General features: G+C 44.9%; 2 protein-coding genes and 1 non-coding gene across 5 annotated transcripts; 1 reads left to right on the top strand and 2 right to left on the bottom strand.

The window, feature by feature from the left end:
• Positions 1–10,580: 10,580 nt before the first annotated feature.
• LOC107276538 (protein PHOSPHATE-INDUCED 1 homolog) lies at positions 10,581–11,857 on the bottom strand. Its single transcript, XM_015758347.3, has one exon. The coding sequence runs from the start codon at positions 11,776–11,778 to the stop codon at positions 10,774–10,776; it is 1,005 nt and encodes a 334-aa protein (XP_015613833.1). The 5' UTR covers positions 11,779–11,857; the 3' UTR covers positions 10,581–10,773.
• A 1,485-nt stretch (positions 11,858–13,342) lies between these two features.
• TRNAY-GUA (transfer RNA tyrosine (anticodon GUA)) lies at positions 13,343–13,428 on the top strand. The gene is given in 2 exon segments: positions 13,343–13,379; positions 13,393–13,428. It is a non-coding gene; the product is annotated as a tRNA-Tyr (tRNA).
• A 1,821-nt stretch (positions 13,429–15,249) lies between these two features.
• Positions 15,250–20,358, bottom strand: LOC4348488 (uncharacterized). Of its 3 annotated transcripts, none has more exons than XM_015758922.3 (5): positions 20,197–20,358; positions 18,680–19,021; positions 17,358–18,597; positions 17,074–17,220; positions 15,250–16,020 (listed from the first exon to the last, which is right to left on the bottom strand). In XM_015758922.3, exons 2-5 carry the CDS (start codon positions 18,734–18,736, stop codon positions 15,530–15,532), a joined length of 1,935 nt encoding a protein of 644 aa, XP_015614408.1. In that variant the 5' UTR covers positions 18,737–19,021; positions 20,197–20,358; the 3' UTR covers positions 15,250–15,529. The 3 variants fall into 3 exon arrangements, with proteins under 3 accessions (XP_015614408.1, XP_066160769.1, XP_015614409.1); XM_066304672.1 differs by lacking the exon at positions 20,197–20,358 and adding an exon at positions 19,178–19,343; XM_015758923.2 differs by lacking the exon at positions 20,197–20,358 and adding an exon at positions 19,095–19,288.
• Between the last annotated feature and the right edge of the window lie 410 nt (positions 20,359–20,768).

Here is a 20,768-nt window from a genome sequence, read left to right as displayed (position 1 = left end):
CTCTCTTCGGGCAGGTGGTGAAGACTCGAGACATGTGACCGATGGACCCGGAGCTCGATCGGGATGGTGCAACCAGCGGTCATGTGGAACTCGCGGCTGGTAGTGGTGGATCTGGTCACAATGGAGGGAGATGGGCATATTCCTCACCGGCACCACAGTCCTCTAACTTCACGATCCCCATCATCGTGGCAAGGCCTCCAAGCTTCAAGGTCTTGGTTACCGCAACGAGCTCTAGCTTGAAAGACCACCTCTGTACCACCGCCACTGGTCTTCATCTCAATCTCTTGGATGGCCACAATGCCAACGACCTGGACGAGGGCGGATTCGCCGCCTCCACCATATATGCTGTCACATCCTTTTCTCTTATTTTTTTTCCTGAGATAGATAGAGAGAGAAGGGTGAGATAAGACATTTGGGACCATTAATTATTTTAATTTTTGTTAGGACACCACTCTAGTTCGATTTTAGGGGGTAATTCATCCGGATTAAAAAGTTAAGGGTATTAAATGTATTGTATAAAGTTAGGGGGTAATTCGGCTAACTACAATAGTTCGGGGTAATTCGGATTACCACAATGTGTATATATAATTGGTGCATTGTTACTGAACTTGATCGATCTTTAATTCTTTTTATCAAACAATGAAATATAATGGATCGTTATTTTCTTGATGCAAACTTGCATTGAAAAATATTAGTTCAAAGTAATGGTTTAATTTCATGGAGGGGAAAGATTGAATGTGGATGCATGCATGCAGCTAAGGAACACAGATTACTGTAGACATGTGTGTGTTCTAGGAAAATCTTTAGCAAGTTTGGCCAACGACAAAGGGACAATTGTCATGTCGCTTGGCTGTAATTGTCATACATGCATGCATATTTACGAAATAGAAACATGGTTTATCGTGACTTCAGATTTCAACGCTATTTGTTCGTATATTCCTTTGGTGTGTGCAGTGTGAAACAATAACATATATGTGCAATTTTATTATATCATATCATTTTTATCAAAATAACCCAAGCATTATTCCCTCCGCCCCAAAATAAAATAACCTAGGATAGGATTGACATAACTTATTAGTACAACAACGAATCTATATCGAGGGGGCATTTCCAGATTGCTTTGATATAACTTATTGAGAAAATTCCTTGTGTACACCTCAAAACTCTCTCAATCCCTTCTATGCACCTGAAAAATACCGAATCCCTTGTGTGCCCTCGAAAATTTGTTTGGAACCCTTGCGTACCCCTCCCATCAAGTCTATGTCAGTTTAGATGTTAATTTGCTTAGAAATGTCCATTATGCCCTTTGAGAATAGAGGGCATGCATGAAATTTGATTATAGTTGGCTGATTAGAGAGCTTGCTATAAATTAAATATTATTTTATGATGTGTGCTTTATGATAGTAAATAATTAGTGGATAGAAAATTTCAAATATTTTTTTAAAAAATTAGTACATTGCAATTTTAAAAATAAAATATGAAATTTGATCGTAGTTGGTTGATTAGAGAGCTGGCTATATGTTAAATATTTTTTTATGATGTGTGCTTTATGATACTAAATAATCAGTTGATAGCAAATTTAAAATAAATTTTGAGAAAAGTTATTACACCGCAATTTTGAAAATAAATAAGTGGATATAGCTAGCTGAAAATACTAAGATTAGTATTATCTGTAATACTAATCTCAATATTTTCAGCTAATTATAACTACATATTTATTTTTAAAATTGCAATGTACTAATTTTTTTAAAAAAAATATTTTAAATTTTATATCCACTAATTATTTACTATCATAAAGCACACATCATAAAAAAATATTTTATATATAGCAAGCTCTCTAATCAGCCAACTATAATCAAATTTCATGCATGCCCTCCATTCTCAAAGGGCATAATGGACATTTCTAAGAAAATTAACATCTAAACTGACAAAGACTTGACGGGAGGGGTACGCAAGGGTTCCAAACAAATTTTCAAGGGCACACAAGGGATTCGGTATTTTTCAGGTGCATAGAAGGGATTGAGAGAGTTTTGAGGTGTACACAAGGAATATTCTCTAACTTATTAGTACAACAACGAATCTGTATCGAGGGGACATTTCCAGATTGCTTTCTTTTAGAACAGAGGGAGTGGATCTCAATATGTAGAGTTTTCCTGACCGATAAGATACTACTTTATCCATTTAGAAATATAAAGTATTCTTTTAGGAGTTTTGTTAAGGTTGGGGTAGGTGGTTTAGCAGATGTTAAGGTTGGGGTAAAAATTGTTTTCATACCCGTTGGAATTTGACTATGGCGAAAAATCACGTCAAATGATATACAACAATAACAATAGGAAATTATGGGGTTTGGCTAGATTGGCAAAGTGGTGCTTTAGAAATGTAGAAATTTGAACTGCTAGTATTAATGCTTATATTTGTGGGTGGAGAAAGTATTAGATTTTTTTTCATGCATGGATCCATAGCAAAGTGACGTGTATATATCAATAATAAACATGTACTATTGTAAAAAGCTTGCATGAGCAAAATATACTGGCACATCAATAAGGGAGCTGCTATTTGGCGCATGAATGTTTCCAGCGCACACTTTTTTCTTAAAACTTTCATCCGAAACCTTTTTGTCCAAAGCTCTTTTATCTTAAAACTTTCATCGAAGAACTTTTATAAAAAAATTAACTTTCGTATGAAATGGTGTGTACTGGGAATATAGGTTGCACCAAATAGCAAACCTGCAACAATAAATACCACTGTGTATTGAATAGGATCTATGCATTAGGTATCTATCTTATTTGTAAGTTTCGGATGGAAAATAACATTTCTTTTTTAATCTTATGGTGAAAAAGATACCCATATTGGAGTTCATTGCAATATTAAATTTTATGGTGAAAAATTATACCCATACTCCTTATTTTTTGAGAGAGAGGGAGGGAAGGGCGACAAATTTCATTACCCTTTTTTTTTGAGAGAGAGAAAGCCAACAAGAGCAGAGGTCCTAAAAACTTTAAAAAACACCAGAAAAAAGTTAAAAACTAGTAGTGAGAAAATAGGTCAACATGCTTGGGATTGCCAGGATATGCCAGCTCTCCATTGGCTGCAGCTCGTCCTTCCAGGATACTTTGAAAACTACAGCAACCAACACAGGGAAGTAGATCCTAAGGGCACCCACAATGGTAAAGTAAGGTGATCTCTATAAAACATGTACATCTCAGCAATAGACTAGATTAATAGTAAACCACTTCAATAGTATGTCTACATGGGTATCTATAGCTCTCTAATCTATTGCCTCGTTTTTCTCTATAAACTATCTCTAGGTTAGTAGATAGTTTTGCTCTCTCTTTTCATTTAATCTCTTACAAGTAGGAAAATATGTTGATATAGATCTCTTATAGATAGCCTATAGATAACCATTGCGGGTGCCCTAAAGGCAGTAAAGCTTTCCAATTCCAAGAACCGTCACAAAGGTTTGCAAGTAATTTCATGCTAAAAAATGAAGCTACAATTAATTGGACTCTATATTTATCCATTACTAGTAACAAGTTTATTGCTCCCCCATGCTAAACTACTTAAATACATCAACATAGCATGGAGGTCATGGGCGGACCACCTAGGACCTCCTGGGTATTCCTAGGAACACCCAATTTTTTTTTGGATTTTTTATATAGGTATATACTCATGTCTATACCATGGTCATACACTATGCTGGTTTAGGTCATCAGTGATGGGCTCAGACCATCACCTCTAACGGGTAGGGCGCTGGTCAGTGATGACCAAACTCATCTCTAATGGGTGAAGGTTGGACACCTCTAACGGGCTGCAAATGGTTACCCATCAGAGGTAGTGTTAACCCCTTTAGCTGGCTGCAAATGGTTACCCATCAGAGGTTATGTTAACCCCTTTTACCGGTGGCATCGCAACCTATCACAGGTGAAGCACCTGTGACGGGAAACACAATGCGGCCCGTCATTCTGTCAATGGTGCAGATTACCAGTTAAAAAATTATAGTCCATTATGTTGCTCATTGCAGTTGCATTCATCTCACAAATTTACAAAACACAAAAATAATCACAATCACACATCTGGGCATCACGAAATCAACGAGAATAGCACACATGGCAAAGGACAGAGACTTGATGTTGACGATGAAATCCTAAAGCCACAATAAAAGAACTTGTCGAAGTAGAGGTTTGTCGCCATCGCCAAACTCGACGCCGGAGGAGGGAGTCAACGCCGATGGTGCTGAGGCAGTCGTTGGCGCTTGGTAGTCTGCGGTAGAGGAAGTGGAGTCGCGGCACAAGTGAAGCTCGAGCGGATCTGGAGGAGGCGACAGATGGCGACCTTAGGACAGAGGGCGAAGGAGGCGGTGGGCGGAGCATGGGGGTGTCTAGATCCGGTGGTCCCCAGCCACCTAAAGACCGGATATAGTGCCCAGGAGTTCGGGGCAGCGGAGAGGCGACAAGCAGTGACCTTGGGGTGGAGAGCAAAGGAGGCGGCAGCCGGAGCATGGGGCGTCCAGATCCGATGGTTCCCAACCACCTAGAGACCGGATCTGGCGCCAAAGGGCTCGGTGCGGCCGCGTGGTGACCTTGGGCGGTGGCTGAAGCTCGGGGATAGACGAAACGAGCAGACGAGTGGTGGCAAGTGAAGAAGACAGCGACACTCGTGGAGGCTGGATTCGGTGGCTGGCAGCTATGGGAAGGAGGCCATGGAGACCAACGGTTAGGAAGGGGGATGGCGGATGGCAGTCGAGGGGATGGGTGGCGGTTGGCGGCAGGCGGTCAAAGGGGAAGAGAGGGAGGATGGGTGAAGAGAGAGTGGAGGAGGGGAGGAGATGGGGAGGGAGTCAGGGCAGAGGAGGGGAGGAGAAGGGATGGGCCGGCTTGGGAGGATTTTTCTTTTCTTTTATATGTTATCACTTATGGGTATAAGAATCGAACACACATTTGAGGTGAGGTATCTCATCTGTGATGAGTGCAAACTCAACACCCAATCATCTGTGGGTGGGTGAGTGGGTGTATGTGAGGAGTGCGTTTTAGTTATCGCGTAACAAGGGTGTGCTTTAGCACATCCCTATACACATATAGGCTTGTTTATGGAGTTCTCAAATCGGTGCTAATTATTCCTGTCACAACTACTACAGTTGAGAGTCTTTTTCATCAATGAATTATTTGAAGAATATGCTAAGAAATAGGATGAAAGAGCAGTACCTGAATGATTACTTGGATGGTTACATTTCTTGAACGTGACCTTTTTTGGGGAATGGATAATATGACATTATCTGTCGCTTCCAAAGCATGGCCAAACGGATTATTTTCTTTACTTATTTTGTAATGTGCCAAGATTCTTGAGAATTCTGCACTATGAACTGTTTATGAACTATTTCTAGTGGTTTTATAGTACAGTTACAATTTAACACGCATTGTTTTTAATTTACGTTATATGCGAAATGATTATCTATTTGTAAATGTGAATACCGGGCCATGAATTCCTGAAAATAGTACGTGTGTGCACTTGTGTCGGCATGAGCCTCTCCCTCCAGGTCTGGAAGAAAAGAAAATAAAAATAAAAGTGACTTTTGTCTTTGCAGGCGGCTGCCGGCCATGGACCTATTACTTTACCTGATGCTCTGCACCTACTAAAACCTGCTCGTACACTGCACATATAGAATGGACGCTTTCAGCAGTCGTCGTCCATGGATACATCCATGTCGATCATTCTGCCGGTTCACAGAAAAGTACAACACATATATTCTCTTCCCCCCTGGTGCATATGGCTTGTGAATCAGTCTGCTCAATACCAAAAATAATAAAAAAAAATCTTGTTTCACCATCAGTCCATCACCAAAGAAGACATTTGTGTTCAAGATATATACTTCTAGGCCCACCATTTGGTTTATTCAGCGAATAAGATAAACGGCATATTTACAAACGAAAAATAATTTGTGAATTAAATTTTTTATATTGGTGTTCTTGGTGATCTAAAAGCAAATACTGAAAAATAAACTTCGATAAAAAAAACCCAAATCAACTCCAAATTTAAGGTTGAAAAATTCAAATTTTGGGTGATAAAAGCAAAAATATAAGTCTGTTCCTTTGTCCACAAATATAATGGTTCAAGGATTCAAAATTTATCCATAATATAATGGATTCTGAGTGAACTCCACACCTTAACTCATCTCATATTTTGGGAAACCTGCCTTTATCTGTCATCCTTTCAGGGGTACATATGTCATTTCATCTTTATCTTTAATCTCTCTCTGAAAAAACCCAGAATGCCTTGCTAAACATTGCTGAAATCCTGTGCTGTGTTGTTTCCTTCAATCCGATGCAGGGTTGTAGGAATTTGCTTGCGGATGTGTACAAGAGCTTCTTTGCTTCCAAGTGCAGACAGAGAGTGGCTGGCACCTTCCAGTAAAAGAACTCACAGCCAACTCAAATGCAGACCCAGCTTGCAGAATACTGATTGATGCTGTAATTACCAGCAAAAATGCAGTGATAAAAAGCTTTCATGACCAAACAAGAACATGCATCAGAGGCAGAGCATGGAATTTTGTCTGAATCTTTTGACTTACTAATATTTCAGTTCAGGGCTTCAACTGTAACAACAACAAAGGGCACAATGTGCAATGTATAAATGCTCTGAAGACCGATGGAGAACTTCACATACCAAAAAAGAGGAAACATTTGTCACAAGAAGAACATCAGGCAAGACATGAGAATCTGAAGAACCTTCAATATTTTTCTCATGGGCAGCCACAGTCAGGTTACCATCTAGTAATTTCTTCTGTACTGCTTACTCAGTAGTTTAACTGTTTTCCTTTCCTTCCTGGTTGTTTATGCAGTGTCCAATTTGCCTATATAATCTAATGTGCCATGTTATTTACACTAATTAAGTATTGCTTACTCCTTCAAAAAAAATTAAGTATTGTTTAGGTGTAGGGTAGGTAGCCTAATATGTGATGCACAGTTCATTTTCCTAGTATAATTCCAACCACTGCAACATGAATTTGACTTTATTTACCCACAATTAAGTGACAAATAACAAAATTAGGATCAGTCATAACATGAACTTTCTCAGAAACTGTTACTGTAAAACAGGGTGATGCATCAGAGAACAACACAAATTCTCCCGAAGAGCTACAGATTCAAGATGAGTTGGAGGCCGACATCGAGGAGGATTTAGAACGGGAGATCATCGACGACATGTGCCGTCTCACTCGGCATCTGCAGAGGCTATATCAACAAAGGGATTTGAGACAACTTACTGGCTCAGCTACTAGTTACCAGATGCCTTTGTACCATACAACAACTGAAGTTCTTTCTGAGATAAATATCAGGATAAACTTGGATGGGCAATGCAATATCAACATAACTAAGATTGAGCAAGATGATGATACAGAAAATCAAAGGAAGACATGCCCCAATGCTTACCAATCTGACAAAAGGCAAGGGCATGTGAAGGCAAGGCAGACTTACACAGTTTCTCGCAGGAAGCAGCAGAACCATCCAGTTGCACCGTGGAGATAACTGAAATGAACAGATGATGCGAACTTAATTTAAACCACTTGTTTTACCTTGCACGAGAGCAAATAAGGTTTATGTACAAGAAAGCAATAATACTGTTCATGGAGGGAACTATGAGATGCATATCTAAATCACTAGGATTTGAGCAATCATTTAGTCAAAGATACACAATTATTGGTGTACTAACATTGCTTAGGTATCGAACTGAAACTGAACTCAGATGAAAAATTCATGGTAAAAATGAGAGCGGAGAGTATAAGTGTACAGATGGAAGCATAAACAAGTTAATCTTGATAATACTGATCTAAGATGGCTGTGAAGAATGAAATCTACAACCTCAGATTGAGGTAGTGGAACAGATTAACACAATTGTGTTTTGAGGATTCTTGTAGATCCACCTCTTTTTTAACCTTTAACCATCATAATCATGTCTAAAGTCAGCTTCTTGACTGTGCAATTCCTTGGGGCTATACATTTGTCTATATATTCTGTGATATGTTTGGGGAAGTATGTTTATGTGTGTGTACATGGGTGTTGACTGTGATATTATGTGGCACACTGGGATTCCTATATGGAGATAGGAGTACTATCTTATCGATTTTGGAGCCAACCAATATCATCTTGTCTAAATGCTTTTCAAGTTTATGATGTTGCATAATTGTATCTCTTCTAGCATCCTCACTGTTGACTACTATCAAAATCAAGCTCATGCTAAAGTCAGCTTATGTCCATCTGAAGAACTTATCTTCAAGATATCAGAAAATCAATTCCAGTGGTTGTGCACAAACTAAATTGCACCCTATTTTTTCTCCTGAAAGACTTCCAAAATTGATATGAGGAGAGCGTAAGGCCATTAAAAACCATGCACATTCTGAACCAAAAGAAACTAAATGTTATATCACATCCTCGTGAAAAGAAAGCATGCGTATTGCTAAATTCATAATCCCCCGTTCTGCAGAACAAACATCACAAGCTACAGAGTACGAACAGCACAACTCAAGTAACTCATGTCGCTGCAATGCATTGCTAACACTCTTGAAGTAACACTAGGACATCAAGCTGAATGTACATGGCAAGAGCTTACTTGTATTTTGTGTATATAGAGAAAACAATTGTGTGCAAAACCTCTTTTAGGTCCTTAAATTATATTGCACTAATGCACTTCCATAACAAACTTGTTATGTACAATATTTCCACAACGTTGATGTTATCAGTTATGCATAGAAAGAGCAAACTAAGAAAGAAAATGACTACTCCCATCCATGTTTTGTTTCATTAATATGATATAAGATGAATCACAAACCACCACCAGGACACTGCTATTAATGTGCCAAACAATTTATAGGACTATCTGTTCACTGCGCACTCTTATCAAGAAAGTACCCTCTCCATCCCATAAAACACCAACTTCTGGCTACATCTAGTTTCGTAGCCAGAAGTTAATTTTTATGGGATAGAGAGAGTAGGCAACAACTACAATATATACGCACAGTCAAGAAGTGTCTGTGAAATTCAATCACAAGTCTATATAACCTGTTGGAAAAAAAAACACATGCAACGAATTTTATTGCTTCAAATTGGCAGAAACCATGCATGAAAATAGGTCATAAAAATCAGTGGAGCACAGCTGGGGAAATGGCATAGACATAGTAATAGTGTTCCACAATTGGCTCAAAAACAGATTTGTTCAGTGTCTTAGACACAGAGAGTGATTCAAATATAACTCTTTGGCAGGCCAAACCTCTCTAATGCCATTTCATTTGTATGTATCACTATATTTCAGAAGTCTATTCTGGATATGCAACAGGCATCAAGAATTACAATTACTTACCTTAAAAGGCAGATAGTCATATTCTTGTCATCATCATCTGGTGCTCAATCCTGATATCACAAAAACTTGCCTGCATTGGGTTCAACTGCAACCACAAGGACTAATATAGGAAATAATGCAATAGTGGTAGCCGGAGAAATGTCAAGATTAGTTCTGAAAATCTACATAAGACAATAGACAGTACATGTGTACATTTTTCAAGGGAAGAATTTACAAACTGAACACCTGAAACTCATCTAGTCCTATATTATATCATATTCTGTTTTCATCACTAAAGGAAAAATGGAGCTCAAGGTGAACAACATACCATCATTGTGGAACTAAAAAAATTAGCACATGCTAGAATGATGAAACATGTATGAACACAATCATCTTCTCCTAAAATTTTATTCATCTCCTAAAATAGATGAAACATTTTTTTTCGTCGAAGTTTACTTTTCAGTTTTTGCTTTTAGATCGCTAAGAAAACGTATATAAAAGTTTTATTTATAAATTACTTTTCGTTTGTAAATATGCCTTTTGGGGCCGCAAATTTGCCAATCGAGATAAGAGGGGAGATTCGTGTAGAAAAGAATCTCTTTGAGTTTTGACAGTATAAAACAAGATAATTCGGTGGAAAATAATATGAAATCACGAAATAAATAAACCTTTATTAAATCTGGGAAATTATCTCCAAAGGGAATTCGTTGTTACCCTAAACTGCAAATTGTAGCTTGCGATGATAATGCGAATGTGTGCTTTAGGGACCAAAAAAGAAAATCCATTTTCTTGCTTGCTTAGTAAAAGAAATTGAATCATCGTATTACGGTTTAATTGTTGTTCTTAGAACCTTACTTTATGCTAGGGTAAACCACATCATTGGTCTGTTTTCTCCTCTTTCTTCTCAATAGATATTTCAGTTATGTTTAAACATGCTTAGGCTAGGGTAAACCACAGAATTGGTTGATTTAGGATGGTGCAAAGCATGTGCCAGTATACACATTGTGTGCTCTTCTTCTTGGATGTGCAGTGTGGGCCGGATTGTACTTCAACGCGTGGATGGTCCATGATTTTAGGCCCATGTAAACAAGGCCTTACACATTCACGTCCAAATAGCTCCATCACATTCACTTAACTTTCCTAGGCCACATGATTCTTGCGGTTGGATAAACAAAAATGGCCAACTTTCACAAATGATGAAAATTTGTGCTAATGAAATCTGAGTAAACTTTGGTCAGTTGCCCCATTCAAGATACAGTAATTTGGTGTAAGCATGCATTCATACATTTATACATGTATCTTACAAGGTATCTTTGTACGGATATGTATATATATACTCTGTGTACAACAGATCAGCAGGTGCTACATGCGCCATGGATCGATGCTTAATTACAAGAAATTAGCATCTGAAGACGAAGCAAAGTAATTAATCAAAACCCATTTCGATTAGGTCATGATGAGGCAGGAGTAGTTGTCCGGGTCGACGAGCGCCGGCACGAGGTATCGCCGGCCGTTCCGGCCGACGACGTTGTACCCGGCGCCGGTGGCCGCGTCCACCCTCACGGCGCCCGGGTATCCCGGGTACGCGCCGCGGCCGTACACCCCCGGGCACGCTCCGGCCACCTCCACCGGCGCCGCCGCGTCGCCCTGGAAGTAGCCGCGCCCGTACGGGTTCGTCACCGCGCCGGCCATCAGCGCCGCCAGGTTGATCACCACGCCGTCCACCCCGGCGTCGCCGTTCGGCGCGCGGAGCGCCACGTCGTGGCCGTGCGCGCGGCGGTGGCGGCCGGCGTCGGCGTCGCCGTAGTCCGCGGCGTGGAACGGCCACGCGCACCGGCCGGGGCACTGCGCCGACGCGTCGCCCACCCACACGTGCACAGCGCCGCCGCCGGGCGCCGACGAGCCGTGCGCGCCGCAGGCGCTGGAGCAGAACCCCTCGACGGCGACGTCGGCGGCGGTCAGCACGACGGCCACGCCGCCCGGCGCGACGCCGAGCCGCGCCGCCAGCCGCTCGACCTGGGCGCGCGACAGGCGCCTCCCGAGGGAGCACCCCTCGTCGTCCACCTGGCTGGCGAGCACCACGCGCGCCACCCCGGCGCCGCCGCCGCGGCCGGCCTTACGGACGTACCTCTCCACGGTGCCCCACCACCGCGCCACCGTCGGCGGCGGCGCCGGCCCCGGCGCGCCGAACGTGTGCGGCTGGTGGTCCCGCCCCCGCGGCGACAGCGACATGAGGAAGTCGGCGACGACGGCCCTGTGGTGCGGCGGGAACGCGCCGTAGTAGAGCACCGACACCGGCACGGCGCCCTCCAGCACCGCGCCGTCGTGGTACGCCATCGCCGGCGGCGGCGGCTGGTACAGCGACGCCTCGCACGGCCGCGCCGACCATCCCATCACCACCACAACCACCGCCGCCACCGCCGCCGCGAGGAGATGATGAGATCGCGGCATCGCCTCCGTTTAATTCGCCAAGCTTAGCTAGCTTACACGATCGATGCACGGAGAGCGCGACGCGGGTTAAGTAGGGAGGCATATGTGCGTTACGTGGCGTGGGTGTTCGACGAAATGCGGGCTTGTGTGTTCTTGCGTGCCATGGCTGCACATGGGAATGGATGCACGTGAGTACGTGGCGTTTCGGTTGGGGGTTAGTTTGCTTGAATCTTGTTAATTACCTGCAGATTTTGCTTGTTTTTTATGAGATAAACCTGCAGATGAATTCAGCTAAGTTAGCGCAGAAAGCTGCATCGGTTCTTTGCTTCGCGTGGTGCGTATGCGTTGGGTTAGCTTTTGGTGTTCCTTTGATTCTCGAAGATGAAAATTAATTTAATGTTCGTAAATATACAAACATGTTTTATAATATTACATACTCCTTTGGGGATTTAAATGTGTACGCCTATAAAACTTGAATATGTTATTGGTTTTTCAATAGACATCCATAACTTACCATTAACTATGTGGCTTCTAACGCCGTATTTATACACCTCATTGACAAGTTTGGTTATATTGAATAAGTAATAAAACATAAAATGTATGTAAGAAACACAAACAAATACTAAACAATGTCTTAAAAAACTACTTTAGATCATCATCAACTACATCATGCGGACGATTAAACGAAGAATGGTCAATTAGTCGCAAATATCGGTGAATTGATGTTCACAAACAACAAAATGTAGACCATATCACATTAGGGCCACTTTGAATCACATGATTGAGAAAACGTAGGAATAGGAAAAACGTAGAATTTTGATACGAGTGCAAGTGTAAAACAAATGATTGCAAAGCATAGGAAAAACACAGGGATGGCCGTTTGATTGGACCACAGGAAAAATGCAGGAATTAGATGAGAGATGAAGACTCATAGGAAAGTTTCCATGAGGTAGAACCTCATGCTAAATTTCCTCTAAAACTTACATGTCTTTAGGCATTCCATAGGAATTTCATAGGATTTTGTAGGATTCATTCCTTTGATTCAAAGGGCTATATAGAAAAAATTCCTATATAAATGGTATTCTATAAAATTCCTATGAATTACCTTTGAATCAAAGGAGACCTAACAATCTACTGGAAATCCCCAGGTTCCCTAGGGAGAATTATACTAGGGAAAGGACATTAAACCGTAGGGAGCTTGTTCCCCTAGAGAGATTCGTAGGATATATATTACATATCCTCAGTTTTGCTACCGACACCGTACATACGGCAGTTTTCCACTGACACTGCTGCAGACAACAATCATAATTTGGGTCCAAACGGAAAATTTCTATCATGTGTAGCCCAAGGGCCAATGATGGGCCATACTTGACGTGATACCATGCAGCAATTAATTAGAATCAGAACTTAGATAAAAAAAATTTTGAGAAGAGATATTTTTTTCTGGGACACAGAATTATCGTGGTTATTATATAGTAAGCAAACAAAATAACAGTCACCATTTAGCGACAGAAGGAACTAGCTAATTTCTGTATAAATTTGAAAATTAAAGTATTAAAATTTATCTCGTAGTACGAAGCAGTGTCCGACCTTAGCTCAGTTGGTAGAGCGGAGGACTGTAGTCGTTGCAGATCAATCCTTAGGTCGCTGGTTCGAATCCGGCAGGTCGGATCTGACCTTTTTGTTTTTTTTGATTTTTCGTACTATGAAACCTCGAAGTAATTTTTATTCTTAGTTTTTTTTTGTATTTTTCGTACTATGAAACCTTGAAGTATTTTATTATTCTTTTTTTTTGGAATTTTTCGTACCACTAGCAAATGTGCCCGTGCGTTGCAACGGGAAGTGTACGGAACAAAAAATTGAGAAAAAGTTAAAGAAAAATTTACATTATGTAATTAATTAAAATATTTGGTATTTTTAAGTACGTAGGTGTATAATTAAATCAATTTACAAGTAAAGCAAGTGTGAAAAATAAAATTACATGGTTAAATTTAATTTTATTAAATTATCCATGATTAGTTACGCTTTTTAGAATTTTATTGGAATTATCAGAGCTTAATTGCTAATTTTGAATAATACAAAAATAATTTAATAATTATTTAATTGGAAAAAAAAAATCAAAATCCTCCTTTCTATGTTTGGGCTGAATATAGCAAAGTTTATATTCCCTCCCTTTTGTCTATTCTATGTGTTTGGCCTTTTTCCTTTCTCCATTGATGTCTATTTTGCATCCTCCATTCGGTGGCCCAATAGGCCGGCGGCCCGACGTGGGAGCAGCTGGAGCCGTCCGATCGAATGGACGGTCCAGATTAATCCTAACCTAAATAAACATACCCAAACCCTAACCCTAGGATTCATTTTCCCCCCTCCCCCGCCCCTCCCCCCTCTCGCCGAGCGACGATGGCAGAGCCGCCGCCCCCCATTCTTCCCCCGAGCGGCTGCGGCGGCGTGGAGCAGCGACTGGCGAGCGGCGCCCCCCCTCCTCCTCTCCCTCTCGGGTCGGCGGCCGCGGGTTGGTGGCGGCCGCAGTGGATCCGAGGGTGGGGGCGGTGTCGGCGGCGGCTCCCTCCACCCCCTCTAGCCTCCCTCCCGCGGCAGATCCGCCGGTGGTGGCGGTGGCGGCGGTAGCCGCGGGTGGATCCGGCGATGGTGGCGGCGGCTGCGGGCGGATACGGCGGCGGCGGCGGCTCCCTTCTCCCCTCTCGCCTCCCTCCTGCCCCAGATCCGGCGGCAATGGTGGTGTCGGCGGCGTCGGCGCGTGGGTCCGTCGGCGGTGGCGGCGGCGGCTCCCTCCTCCCCTGTCACCTCCCTCCCGCCCTAGATCCGGCGACGATGGATCCGTCGGCGGTGGCGGTGGCGGTGGCGGTGGCCGCGGATGGATCCGCCGGCGGCGGCGACGGCCGAGGGTGTGTAGTTTTGTGATGTATGTATGTGGGATGATTTTTTGGGGACAAAGATTGGTTGAATTTTTCTTGCGGTGTGTTCATCCGATTTGGTTGTGCCGATTTTGGAAGATATTTCCCTTATCTGATTCTTAGTGCAATTGGGATTCGGGGGGTTTCATTGAATTCCCATTGTGAAGATTGATTGAATTCCGATTGGGAATTTTTTTGGGTGGGGGTGATGCAATTCCGACTGGGATTTGGGGGGAGGCGAGGGGGATGAAAAAAACACCGCACCTATGAGATAACGACCGGAAAAATTCTTTTTTTTTCTCACTTTTTTTCTCCACCGGGGAGTCGGACGTCCTTTTTTTTTCTCTTCGTTTTTTCTCTCTTTTTTTTTTCTAACAGAGGAGTCGGACTTTTTTTTTGCCGATTGATGTTTTTTTCCTCTTTTTGTTTTTCTCGCTTTTTTTTTTCCAAACGGACGACGGAAACGAGTTTTATTTTTAAAGTAGTAGTAGATATGAAACCTTGAAGTAATTTTCATTCGTAAGTCTGCGAAATGTTTCAACTAAGATTTTCTCATCTCAACAGGAAACAAAAAAGGTTGAGTTTAAACGAAGACTGGATTTATAAGATCGACCAAGAACAGGATTTTGGCATCATTTTCCACTCATCATCACACACACCTACTATTAGCTGCAATGATGCACTGTAATAATTTGCAAACTGAACAACAATATTCAGTCAAACTTCACACCCGCAGCAATACATACGCTCTCTCTCTCCAATCCAAATTCCAAATTCAAAAGATCTTCAAATTCTAAATTCGAATGTATCGCAACAACACAAAATGGACCTCGCACTCGCCGCCGCCGCCGCCGTCTTCACCTCCTCGCCGGCAAGCTGCTCGACGGCTGCCTCCCCTTGGACCTGCTCCTCCCGCTCCCGCTCCCCTCGCCGCGCTGCCCCAGCCTCCGCGACGCCGCCGCAGCGGACGACCGCTTCCGCGCGCTACGGGAGCCTCCCCCGGCGCCGCCGGCCTCGAGCGCGGCGCGCGACACGGCGCCGTCGGCGGGGGCGGCGCCGCGGGGCTTGACGGGCTGCTTGTTGAGGTAGGCGAGGTGGGGGAGGAGGCCCGTGACGGCCCTGCGGAGGGCGTCGTCACCGACGTTGGCCTGGACGGGGTTGCCGACGAGGTTGAGGGCGCGGAGGGAGTGGTAGTTGGCCACCAGCTGGCCCAGCGCCCTCGCCGTGGTGACCTTGTTGAACCCCAGGTCCAGCACCGCCAGCTTCAGCAGCCGGTGCAGCCCCTCCACGTCGCTGATCTTGTTCCCCGCCAGGTACAGCTCCCTCAGCGCCGTGCACCCCGACAGCCCTGCCAGGTTCAGATTCACAAAGTCAGCCGCCATGAATGATCATCTCATCTCTGAAAGATTTCGCAAAACCTGATGAAATTCAGAGTCATCTAGATGCAATTGCAGACTTTCAGTGCAGAGATTATTTTTTTTTATGGTTTCCAAAGTTGCAGGTTTTGAACAATTCTGGGCAAGATTGCAAAATCTAAAGAAATTCAGAGTCATGTAGATGAAGTAGTTGCAGTGTAAATATTTTCTTTCTTTTTCTTTTTCTTTTCATTTCCGAAGTTGCAGGGTTTGAGCTTGATTCTTCTCAAGAGTCATATGTAGATGAAGTAGTTGAAGTGTAGAGATTTTTTCTTCTTTTTCTTTTTCTTTCCGAAGTTGCATGGTTAGAACTTGATTCTTCTCAAGATTGCAAAATCTGAAGAAATGCAGAGTCATGTAGATGCAGTTGCAGACTTGCAGTGCAGAGATTTTCTTTTTTTTTTATTTTTCATTTCCAAAGTGGCAGGTTTTCAGCAAGATTCTTCTCAAGTGAAAACAGAGTCATGCTCTGAATTGATTTTTTTTTCAGAGAATTAAGTTGAGATCATTAGGGAGCAGTGGATTCAGTGGATGCATGGACCAGGTTGGAATTATGGAGGAGTGCACTTTTACATCCAGGGTATGGATGGACAGAAGTCAGGGACAGGGATTTGATCATGATGATGATGATAAGGCCCCATTTCCAACTGTATTAATAATGTTCCTGGATCACGGAAACTGTGGACAGACGAGGCAGTGACAGCCAATACATGAAGCAGATTCATGCTAGAACCAACGTGACATGTCCTGGAATGCTCATTTTGTTCTGGTCCAGACTGGCTTTGTCAGCTACTAGATGCTACAGATTAAAAACTCTAATCTTTGTCCCTATCACTCATCACTCCACAGGGAAAAAGGAACTCTACTCAGTACTTGGTATAGTCTGAAAATTGTAATTCTACTAGTGAGAGGGTAAAATTTGGAGGGTTTGGACATGCAGGATACTCTGAAGATTGTGACATTGGTGAGGCAAGATGTGCGGTTACCGTGGCCGATGCGCGAGATCCGGTTGTAGCTGAGGTTGAGAACGCGCAGCTTGGTCAGCTCCCGGAGCCCCTCGATGTTGGCGATCTTGTTCCGCGACAGATCGAGCGAGTGAAGGCCCTTGGGCAGCGATCCCGGCGAGATATGAACTGTGGTAGAACCCAAATTCAGTCAAATTTTTCGGTAACTGAAGGTAGTAGTAAGTAACTACTGTGCAGTATCTAGTTACTTTGCTTGAAATGCTACAGCGACAAAAAATGTTACTACTGTTGTCAGTTGTGCTCACCGATGAAGTTGCCAGAGAGGTTGATGGCGCGGAGGCTGGAGAACGGCGCGATCATCGGCACCACCTTGAGGCCCATGCCGGAGATGTGCGCCACCGACGAGAATGCGTTGAGCGACTGGATGATGGTGTTGGCCTGGGCGACCTCGTCGGCGGCCGTGGAACGCTTCGACTTGCCGTGCCCCTTCCCGGACGACTCGCCGATCTCCAGGGCGCGCGGCGCCCGCGCCACGCAGTCACCGTGCTCCATGGCGTGCTCGCCGTCGTCGTCGTCGGCGTCGCCGTGGTAATGGTGGTGGTGGTGGTGGTCGTCGTCGTCTTCCTCGGCGATGCGGAACGTGTCGTTGTCGATGCTGTTCACCCACGCGCTGATGCGGTCGTGGAGGGAGTTGTCGGCGGAGAAGGCGACCCACTGGTTGGGGATCGGCGGCGAGTCGTCGACCATCACCTTCTTGTTCTTGCGGTCGGCGGCGGCGGTGGCCGGGCCTTCCTCCAGCGTGTCGGAGGTGTAGCCGCCGCCGCCGCCGTGGTGGCCCGCGGGTGTGCACGCGGCGGCCGCGGGGCGCGCCGCCGGCGACGGGCGGTGCAGGTTGCGGTGGCTCCAGAGGAAGAGCCGCCACCACAGCTTGCGGCTCCGCGACGGGAGCACCTGGCTCGACGAACGCTTCTTCAGCATCACGCGGTCGGCGGTGCGCGACGTCCTCACCGACGCCGGGCTCGCCTCCGCCTGCGGCGCCGCGCCGCGCGGGGTTGTCTCCAGGGAGATGCCGCCGCCTCCGCCGCCGGGCAGGTTCCCGAGGTCGCCGTAGGATCTTGACCGCGCCGGCGCCGCCTCCGCCGCCGCGTCGTGCGTGCCCGGCCGCTTCGTCTCGATGTTGGAGCACGACCGCTTCAGCTTCGGCGACGCGTCGGCCACCACCACCTCCTTCCCGCTCGCGATCACCGCGTCCGGCGAGGCGCCGGCGGGGACGCCATGTCCGTCGGGCTTCTCGTGTGCGTGGAACTCGAACTCGAAGTCAGACGACATGCTGCCCCTCTTCGCCAACGCCATGTCGCCGCCATGATCGTCGCCGCCGCCGCCTCCTTTGGTCGCCGCCAAGGCGGTGACAACCGTGTCGTCGACGACGACCTTGACATCGCACGGCGCGACCTTTCTGTCGCCGCATTCGGCGGCCGGCGAGTCGATGAACTCCACCGGCTTCACCTTGGGACAATCCCCACTAGCCTTCTTGGCATCAGCAACCTGTCGAACACTCACCAACCATTACAAACTCAAAACCAAAATCTCACAAAAACAGAAAGGCAAAATTCGATCAAACATTTACCACTCGTTTCTTCCTCCTGCCGGCGAGCAGACCCGGGATGCACCTCATCCTGGTCATCTTGACCTACTCAAAACTCGCAAATCCCTTCGAATTTTCTTCTGTTCAGACGAATTCGTTCCAAATTTCAGTAAGTTTCTGAGACCTTTTAGCCGTTGTCTACGGGAGAGACTCTCCGGAGCAGCGACGGCGAGACGAGGAGGAAGACGGCGGAGGAGATCGCATGCCCCACAGCACCACACACCTCACTCACGGCGCGAGGCGGCGGCGGCGCCACGGGGAAGGCCAGAGTGACCGGAGATTAGCCGGAGACGCCGCCGCGGAGCCGTCTTGGCAAACCTTACCCTGCACCAATTTCAAACGAATCCACTAAGAACCAAACTCAGCTGAATCCTACGCACACGCACGACGATCAGACATTGCAGCCGAGCTATGAAGACCGAGGCGGCGACGACGACGAAGACGGCGGCGAGTAGGAGGAAGAAGAAAGACTCTTCTTGCCTATGCCATGTGACACCATCCCTGTTTCTTGCGAGGTCTTAAATCTCCGGCTATAGCTACCGCTATCTTCAGATATAGCTGTTCGAGGAGGGTGTCTCTAGCTATTTCTCGCCTCATGTAGAATTTAGCCGCTACAGCCCCATTCAATCGGCTATTAGCTGTTTGAGAAGACCGATCGCTAAATGTTTTTTAGCTAGCGATTTAAAACACTTTCTTGGCGTGTATCATGCGGTGAATTCACAGAAGAGTTAAAATTAAAAGGGGGGAAAACACAGCTGGGTTTCTGTTCTAAATTTGGTTGGTGAGAAGAGAATCGCCATGACAGCTATGCGATTTCATGGCAAAATTATTGCTGCTGTAGAAAACAAGAAGTAAAGAACAGTGATTTTGCATGCTCTTTCTCCTTATTGGATATCTGGGTTAAATCTAATGTGGTGAAAGCTATCAGATTCTTGGCTTCATGCAGTACAAGCCCTGAAGGAATCATTGGGATTTACTAAAACTAACTCTAATTTGTTTCCTTTCTCTAATTAACCATGTCAACTTCCAGCAAGACTGGAAATTTGTTTACTACACATTAAGAAGCCGATCTTGGTTTCTTCCCCTGTTTGTACCACAAACTGCCAGTACAGAATCATCCAGAAAGAGACTGCACACACACACATAAAAATCAAGAAGAGAAAGATGCATGGCAACAACCAATGGCTCCAACCCAACTGAACTCTCCTGACCTCTTCCTCAAGAACAACACATGAATCAAGAATCAAAAAAAAAAAACCTAAAGAAACTCTGTTGATTCAAGCAGGATTTCAGCACAAGAACAGAGAAGGCCATCACCAGTATAACAGGAGCAGAGAGTGCCCCAAGAGCACCAGGAGATCTCTCTAGAACAAAAAGGCAGAGACCGACCAAACAAGAATCACTTGAATCACACATGAACACAAAAGACAAGCACCACACCTGGTGGAGAAAGACAGCGAAAGGAAATTAAGTCAGTCAGGAGGAGCCAGGAACCTAACCTTCCTCTCCCCAGGCAGCAGCAAACCGAATTCAGAATCAGATGCTTCTCCGGTGCTGGACTTATACTCTTCTGTTCGAGTAAAGATCTTGATTAGGTCGCTGAGCACTGATGCGAATGGGATGAAGAGAAGCAGAGGAGAGGAGTGTCCTGAGGAGGAGATGGAGAAGGAGAAGGAGAAGAGGAGAGGTAGAAATAGAGGAAGGAAGGAAGGATGCTGGAGGGAAAGCAAAGGCACGCGGTGGGCACACGGTAGGAGGGAGGATTATTCGGACGTCACTCCTCCCACTACTACCACTAGCGAGCGATGCACAAGACTAGTAGAATACTGCCGCCTTTATGTCATCTTGTTTTTTTTTCCACTTCTAATATATTATTTTCATCTGTTTGAGAATTTTGGGTTTCGTTTTGCTATATGTATTTTTTCTAAAAAAAATACTTTTACAAACTTGATACGTTCGGCTGCTAAGTCTACGGCTGCGCCGCCGCTGGCACCAATAGTGCCGCGCGCACACGTAGCCGCAACATCCGCCAACCGAACAGGCCCAAAGGCCTTAACCGTTTGGTTTAGTT

Source organism: Oryza sativa, chromosome 10 (assembly GCF_034140825.1).
Source record: "Oryza sativa Japonica Group chromosome 10, ASM3414082v1".
In the NCBI taxonomy this organism is placed as follows: Eukaryota; Viridiplantae; Streptophyta; class Magnoliopsida; order Poales; family Poaceae; genus Oryza; species Oryza sativa.
The sequence above is the reverse complement of the archived record's forward strand: the minus strand, read 5'-3'. Positions and strand labels throughout refer to the sequence as shown.

Excerpts from the sequence above, each read along its gene's own strand:
- LOC4348488 (XM_015758922.3), bottom strand. The coding sequence starts at position 18,736 with ATGACCAGGATGAGGTGCATCCCGGGTCTGCTCGCCGGCAGGAGGAAG. Across the intron at positions 18,598-18,679 it reads GCAGGAGGAAGAAACGAGTG|GTTGCTGATGCCAAGAAGGC; the intron begins GTAAATGTTTGA and ends AGTGTTCGACAG. Across the intron at positions 16,021-17,073 it reads GATCTCGCGCATCGGCCACG|GGCTGTCGGGGTGCACGGCG; the intron begins GTAACCGCACAT and ends TGAACCTGGCAG.
- LOC107276538 (XM_015758347.3), bottom strand. The coding sequence starts at position 11,778 with ATGCCGCGATCTCATCATCTCCTCGCGGCGGCGGTGGCGGCGGTGGTT.